The sequence below is a fragment of the Lichtheimia ornata genome (genome assembly GCF_029851405.1).
Source record: "Lichtheimia ornata isolate CBS 291.66 chromosome Unknown scaffold00018, whole genome shotgun sequence".
Taxonomy (NCBI): Eukaryota; Fungi; Mucoromycota; class Mucoromycetes; order Mucorales; family Lichtheimiaceae; genus Lichtheimia; species Lichtheimia ornata.
In genome coordinates, this window is record NW_026695338.1 from 331,719 (window position 1) to 338,703 (window position 6,985).

The 6,985-nt window shown below is 44.3% G+C and overlaps 4 protein-coding genes across 4 annotated transcripts; 2 read left to right on the forward strand and 2 right to left on the reverse strand.

The window, feature by feature from the left end:
• Positions 1-356: 356 nt before the first annotated feature.
• Positions 357-1,589, forward strand: O0I10_004852 (uncharacterized protein; the record flags this gene model as incomplete). Its single annotated transcript, XM_058484901.1, has 1 exon — positions 357-1,589. The coding sequence occupies one exon, from the start codon at positions 357-359 to the stop codon at positions 1,587-1,589; it is 1,233 nt and encodes a 410-aa protein (XP_058344400.1).
• A 194-nt stretch (positions 1,590-1,783) lies between these two features.
• On the reverse strand, positions 1,784-2,256 carry O0I10_004853 (uncharacterized protein; the record flags this gene model as incomplete). The annotated part of the gene is made up of 3 exons (XM_058484902.1): positions 1,784-1,861; positions 1,933-2,067; positions 2,161-2,256. 3 exons carry the CDS (start codon positions 2,254-2,256, stop codon positions 1,784-1,786), a joined length of 309 nt encoding a protein of 102 aa, XP_058344401.1.
• An 846-nt stretch (positions 2,257-3,102) lies between these two features.
• Positions 3,103-5,524, forward strand: O0I10_004854 (uncharacterized protein; the record flags this gene model as incomplete). The annotated part of the gene is made up of 6 exons (XM_058484903.1): positions 3,103-3,243; positions 3,305-3,570; positions 3,630-4,258; positions 4,336-4,503; positions 4,565-5,451; positions 5,516-5,524. 6 exons carry the CDS (start codon positions 3,103-3,105, stop codon positions 5,522-5,524), a joined length of 2,100 nt encoding a protein of 699 aa, XP_058344402.1.
• A 123-nt stretch (positions 5,525-5,647) lies between these two features.
• On the reverse strand, positions 5,648-6,985 carry O0I10_004855 (uncharacterized protein; the record flags this gene model as incomplete). Its single annotated transcript, XM_058484904.1, has 9 exons — positions 5,648-5,717; positions 5,774-5,954; positions 6,017-6,202; positions 6,267-6,289; positions 6,350-6,403; positions 6,472-6,560; positions 6,636-6,679; positions 6,743-6,811; positions 6,880-6,985. 9 exons carry the CDS (start codon positions 6,983-6,985, stop codon positions 5,648-5,650), a joined length of 822 nt encoding a protein of 273 aa, XP_058344403.1.

Here is a 6,985-nt window from a genome sequence, read left to right on the forward strand (position 1 = left end):
AGGTTGAGTGGGGGGTGGTTATGATGTCATTTTATTATCATGATGATCATTGTCAATAACCGTTATCATTATGCTGACAACATTTGCATTCATGAATGTGTTGGAGATGGGGGGGCAATGATAATGACAAGGAGACTTGAGAAGGATTAGCCGCTAGTACTTTGTTTATTGATAGAGTGAAATGACGATGATAAGTGATCTATGTTGTGATAGATAGGATAGGATAGGAGAAGACAAAAGTGCTAAAAGCTACTGCTACTATTACTACTACTCACTAATTGCTGTTTTTGTAATTCAGCGCGCGCCCATTTTATGTAATCGACCCATTCCTTCCTTATTCCCGTTTTATTCAGGACATGTCTGCATCGGCTGGCCCGAATGCGTCACCCGTTGCCGAACCAACACGCGAAGAATGCTTTTCTACAGTAGCAGCACCGCCGCCTTTAGCACAACGATGGCCTGAATATCCTGGAGCACAACCCATGCGAACAGATGCGCCACCCACATCGCCGACACATAGCTACCCATCCAGCAATAGCAATAGCGCCATCACGCTCGAACTCGCTGTTCAGTATGATCATCCTACAGTGACAAGTGATTCAAACCATGCACAAGACCGAGGAAAAGGCCTATGTACGATATGCCGGTCCACCACTCAGGACGACCTTGTGTTTTATCGACCGCAAATGCAAGTACACAAAGTGCTTTCGATGAATCAAATAGCAGCAGCAGCAGGAGAACAAGGTGGTGGTGGTGGTGGTGGTGCTTCAAATGACTCGATCCCGAGAGCATACCTTCCTTATGTGACATTATATGGTCCTCAGAAGCAAGCGTTATGGTCATTGACAGGCAAACAGTGGAATGCACTCGAGTTCACATCACCAAAAGATCAGCATGTTGTCAAGTTACTCAAGGAGAAACTTGCATTTGTATGGATCAACAATGTCAGCTATCAATGGCGGTTTATGCCAGCAACCGATCCCAACACCAACACGACGACCTACGATTTACGTTGCTATGAAGGTCGCCAGGTGATTGCCGAATTTATATCCAACCGTTACATACAATGGTCTCATGCAGCACAACAACCCCAACAACAAGCCGCCAATCCATTTCGCCAAAATGAGAGTCTATTTTCATCATTCCTCTTACTATCAGGCCTTTTGATTCTTGATTTGGCAGGATGTCCTCCTCGTTCTACACCCGACCCAGAAGCACTTTTACTATGGATGGCACCCGATTCTATAGAGCAAGACGATGAGGATGATACTGCAAGTATGGCGTCGTCATTATACTATGCCGAGCAAGGATTGGTGGATAATGATCATGCGCCCACTGGACGATGGTATGGTGGTGGTGTTGAATCTGTCAAGAGTATCGAGCTTGATCCTGGATTATTACATTGCTGGTGGGGATATGGATTTTGGTGGACGTGGTGTCCTTGCTGCATGCCCGGTGGATGGTTTGATCGTTTTCGATGGAGTTTACGACGACGTAAAGAGATCAACAATCATAGCAACAGCAATACTTCTCGTTCACGGCAACGAAGGCAACGTGGATGGCAACAGCATCACCCAGATCAATATTAACTATTCCCCTTTTACCCACTCCTCCTCCTCCCTGCATCGTGTAAACTTGATCCCCCTCCTACTACCCCCTTACATCTATATTCTTTGTCTTCGTTTTGGTGTATATATCTTATCACATATAAAGAAATCCACAAGCTGTACGATAATCTCGTTTTTAATGTTTCGATAAAGAACACACACACGCAAAACACATTCTAGTGCTGACGACGGGACTCGGCAATAACACCCTGAAGCTCATCAATCTTCTTCTTTGCACGAACAAAGGTACCAAGCTAAAAGATATCATGTGAGTGAGTACTTGGTCTCTTTATATATCATGCATAGGCTCAAAGAGGCTACTTACTCTTCTCTTGGTAAGCTTCTTGGCACGCTTATCACGGGAGTTCTTGATCAATTCCATAACGCGACGTTCATAGGGAGCGAAACCAGCAACTTCACGCACAATGCTACGGACAAATGCGGTGCGCTTGCCGATAGCCTATAGACATCATGTTGAGATTAGTATGTGATATCTACACCCATCCATCCATCCATCCATCGATTAAATCATTCACATCCATCCATTACATACACGACGTTGGGAAGGCTTCTGCTTAAGCTCACGACGAGTGGTGATGTGGCCTTTGTTGATGCCAACAGCAATGCCAGACTTCTGCTGAGGTGCCATTTCGAAAGAGAGGAGGTGCTTCAACTGGCATGGATCGGTATTTTGTGTTCCCGTTGTACCGATTTGGAAATCTCCACCAACACCCCCACATCGACTAAATCCACATGGACTATCATCATTATTACCATTGAGTACTCATCACTTTATATGAGAACAAGCCATTATGTACTATTTTGATCTTTTGTATGCTACTATGATGTTTATCACCTCATGAGTGCACGCCCATTCTCAGCCTCAGCCTATGTGTGTTGTAATAATAGCCACTCCTCTTCAGCAATCTATTTTAGCTATCTATCTTCATATCAAGGTCCCACACAATACCTCCATTGATCCTCGTACAGTGCATTCAATGAAAAATGTGTCTTAGGGATATATTGAAAGGGTTGAAAAATGAACATCACCAGGTGGTGGAAACCCCTCATATACAATGATAGCTCCAACATGAGTCTCTGAGATGCATGTATTGTATGACGAAAAAGACTTCTATAAACTACAAGAATACACAAAAAAGGAACAATGGGTCTTTGAGAAGATGATAAGATGAATCGTCCTTCAGGAACGTCCTCAAATGGATAATGCAATCGACTCTTATTTAATGATGAAATCACCGACATCCCCCAATCACTGACATGACACATCGATCCCTCATATTGCAAACGATGATTGATAAGAGTTAAATGAACAAGTGGAGTCAAGTTACACTGCTGATGAGCCAAATTCAAATGCAAATGATTGGACATCTAAAGATCCGATAGACACAGCCTGTTGTCAATTAGATCTCCTCTGCGCATATCCCAATCTTGAAACAACGTTTCTCTTTTCGACCTTTATTCTTTTTATCTCTCAATGAGCGAATTGGCATCGTCGTTTACGATCCTTTGGGCGTCCCAGACAGGAAATGCAGAGTGGATTGCCAAGAACATTTTCTCAGAAGCCAAGCAACGAGGCTACAGTGGCGAATGCTTTGCCATGGAGGAATGGGAAAAGGTAGATCTCTCTCTCTCTCTCGTTATCACTATCCAATGCCTTGCTAACTAATGTATGATAGGCACAACTAGACAAGGTCCGTGTTCTCATATCAGTGGTATCCAACACTGGCGACGGTGATCCACCAGACCATTCTCTCAAGTTTTGGCGGTACCTGCGTCGACTCAAGCAGCCCGACTACTTTAAGGATTGCAAGATTGCCATTCTCGGTTTGGGTGATACCAACTATACCAACTTTAATAATACGGCAAGAAAGCTCGAGAAGCGACTCAAGGATATGGGAGCAACCGTATTTCATGAAAAGGGGCTTGCCGATGATGCTGAAGGGTAAGCAAATGAGAGGGATCATCACGATGAAGGGATCATAATGACTCATATTTGAGTAGACTTGAGAGTGTGGTGGATCCATGGATTGAGAAGCTTTGGGAAGTTTTACCCACTGTATTGGAAAAGAAGGGGGATGTCAAGGAGGAGACCAAGGACAATGTGGAAACGGTGACAGAAAAGATGAGCAAAGTGGACATCAATCCTTATTCAGGCGACGCACGTTCTTCAGAGATTGCTCCATCTGTTGACAAGTATCTTGATCTTCCCAATTCCTTGGTGAAGAAGCCAACTTTGCATTTGGGTCATGTTCTTCAGCTTGATTGGTCCGGCTTGCAACCTGGTGTTCAATTATCAGGCTTCCCTCGTCTTCCAGCCTCAGGTGCAAAGCTCACTCGTTTGGAAGGAAAGCAAAGATCAAAGGACACCTTGCCATCCATCGATTGTGTCGTGACGCCAACTCCTGTTACCCATGCCTCAGTCACTCGCGTTCGTTGCTTGACGACACATGATGCACTCAAGCGTACATTGCACCTTGTTCTTGACGTGGGTGATCAACTTGAATTTGAACCTGGTGATGCTTTTGGTGTGATTGCTCCCAATGATGAATCCCTTGTTGAAGAATTGCTCAATGTCCTTGCACCATCTACGGCTGAAGCTTATGAAGCACTTTACTCTGTGGAGGGTGATAGTAAGTTGTCGCACACACATGTCAAAATTATCCATGCACAAGCTGATTTTCTTTTTTGGTTACACGATAATTGATAGGTCTTCCCACACATTTATCCAAGGCAACATCGGTCACATTATCCGATCTCTTCCGTTACGCTGTTGATATCACCACACCTCCTCGTAAAGCATTGTTGCGTCTCCTCGCTGATTACACATCCGACCCACAAGAAAAGAGCAAATTGATGTACCTTTGCAGTAAACAAGGTAAACCATCACATTTATATATGCAATTGGATGATGTCTAATTCATTATTGTATGTATTAGGTGCTTCCCAATTCAGCTCCCTTAGAGAACAAGTGCCCACCTTGTTGGACATCTTAAAGACATTCCCAAGCTGCAAGCCTTCCATAGAACGACTCTTGGATGCTCTTCCTGCCCACATGCCACGTTATTATTCAGTTGCCAATTCGCCTCTCAAGTACCCTGGTCAAGTTCATTTTGCATTCAATGTCATCGACTATACCACGACCTACAATGTACCACGCAAAGGTGTCGCCACACCATGGCTCGATCGTTTGACGGGCTATGTTGCAGCACGTACGCATGACAAGCCTGATCCTGTATCCATTGATATCCCACCTGGTACGCTTACGGTGCCGATCTTTAAAAAGCACAACTCGAATGGATTCGTGTTGCCAGTGGATACCAAACGACCCCTTGTGCTGATTGGACCTGGTACCGGCATTGCACCCTTTGTTGGTTTCCTTGAACATCGACAAAAGCAACGTGACATTCGCAAATCCATGGGTGGTGTGGGTGTACATCCATCACGTGATATCCAAAATGAATTTGGTGCCATTTGGGTTTATTACGGCTTCCGAGAACAAGCCAAGGATTATCTTTTCGAGCAAGAATTGAAGACTTTGCAAAAGGATGGTACCGTTACTGAATTACGCTTGGCAGCTAGTCGTGAGCAATCATCAGGCAAGGTGTATGTTCAAGATTTGTTACGCCAAGATGCCGCTCGTCTTTATGATCTGATCGTCAACCAAGATGCTGCCATTTATGTGTGTGGTGATGCCAAGGGTATGGCCAAGGGTGTCAATGATGCATTGGCAGAGATGCTTGTTCAACATCATCAATTGGATATCGTTGAAGCCAACAAGTTGCTCGTTGAATGGATGCAAAGTCGCAAATACCTTCGTGATTTGGTAAGTTGAATCTCTCTCTTTTTCTCATTTCTTTGGCATTTTGTGTACTCATGTTGTATTATAGTGGGCATAGAAAAGAGATCTAGTTGTTGTTGTGTATCTGCATATTTGTACAATAATCATAAAGCATGGAAATGATTTTATCAAAAAGACACGGATATCCAAGGGATAGAGCCGATGGCATTTATTAAGATGGTTAAGCATCCACGTAGAAGGGATGGGAGAAAAAGTGGCATTCGTCGTTGTCCTCGGTGGTACCAGTGACCCTAAAAGTATACAATAAGTACGCGTATCGTGATCATGGGTGATGATGAATACATACTTGTAAAAGTAGGCAGAGTTGCTTTCGGGGTTAACGACCTTCTCCTTGAAGTTGAACGAGTGGCGAAGGGAAGACTTGTCAGACCAAGAATCCTTGACCTTGACAGGCTCACGGCTATCCAAGTCGACTCTGAAGAGTTCCAAGCCGGTGATAGTTTCCACTTGGGAAGCACCATCACGATCTATCATAATCATCGAGTCAGTCGATTGACCCTTGTTACATCTTCCCCCACGAAATACTTGCCAACTTGGACAGCAAACTTCTTGGAAGCAGAAACGTGTTCACCGAGAGCAGGCTTGGAAATATCAATACCAAAGCAACCGTTGTCAATGTTGGAATCCATGTTGGCGATAGCTTCATCTTCAGCGGCATTCGAGTGAGAAGAAGACTTGACCTTGAACACCTTGGACATCAAAGTGCAGTCAGGACCTGAATATCAAATAAATAGAATGAGTACATGGGCGATCCTTCCTTTCCATGATGGAATACTTACCGGCCTTGTTGTGAACCCAAACGCTGTGTAGTCGCACAATAGGTGAGTACATCTATATATCATGCAGCGTTATACCCGCTTACCGGAATTCGAATTGCGAGGGGAATTTAACCTTGGGAGCCTTGGTCAAGTCAACACTAATTGTGTGTGTAGCCATCAAGTCAGTACAATGAAAAGAGGGGCAAAATGGGATATTCATACTCACGTCAAAGTAGCCACCTTGTTGAGCGAGTAAGAACCCTTCCAGGGAGTACCGAGGTAAGTAGCCTTGCCCTTGGAATCAATGCTATAGATCTATAATCCAGGTACAACAACGCCATGATTAGTGTACATATCCATTACGAGAGTATCATCATTAATAAAACATACATCAATGCCGTTGATCACTTTGGCTTGTGCATCGGGTTGACGGGCTAAACAAAATGGATGTGTGAGAGGAGCTGCTGCTGCTGTAAGGTTGAAGGTTGAGCACTTACTGACAGTGACTTTGACTTTCTTTGGGTTGCTGAAGACTTGGTTCTTGCTTGGTTTGGTGACCTTGATACCTGTCAAAGAGGGGAACGATGAATACACTTGTTGTCGATGAACGCACGCAATGGGGGTGATAGATTACCGCCACAGAACTTCTTCATAGCTTGGTCAATCTCGTCTTGCAAATCGGCCTGGGCCAACATGGCGAACAATGCGACCAACAAAAAAGCGAGTACAGACAACTTCAT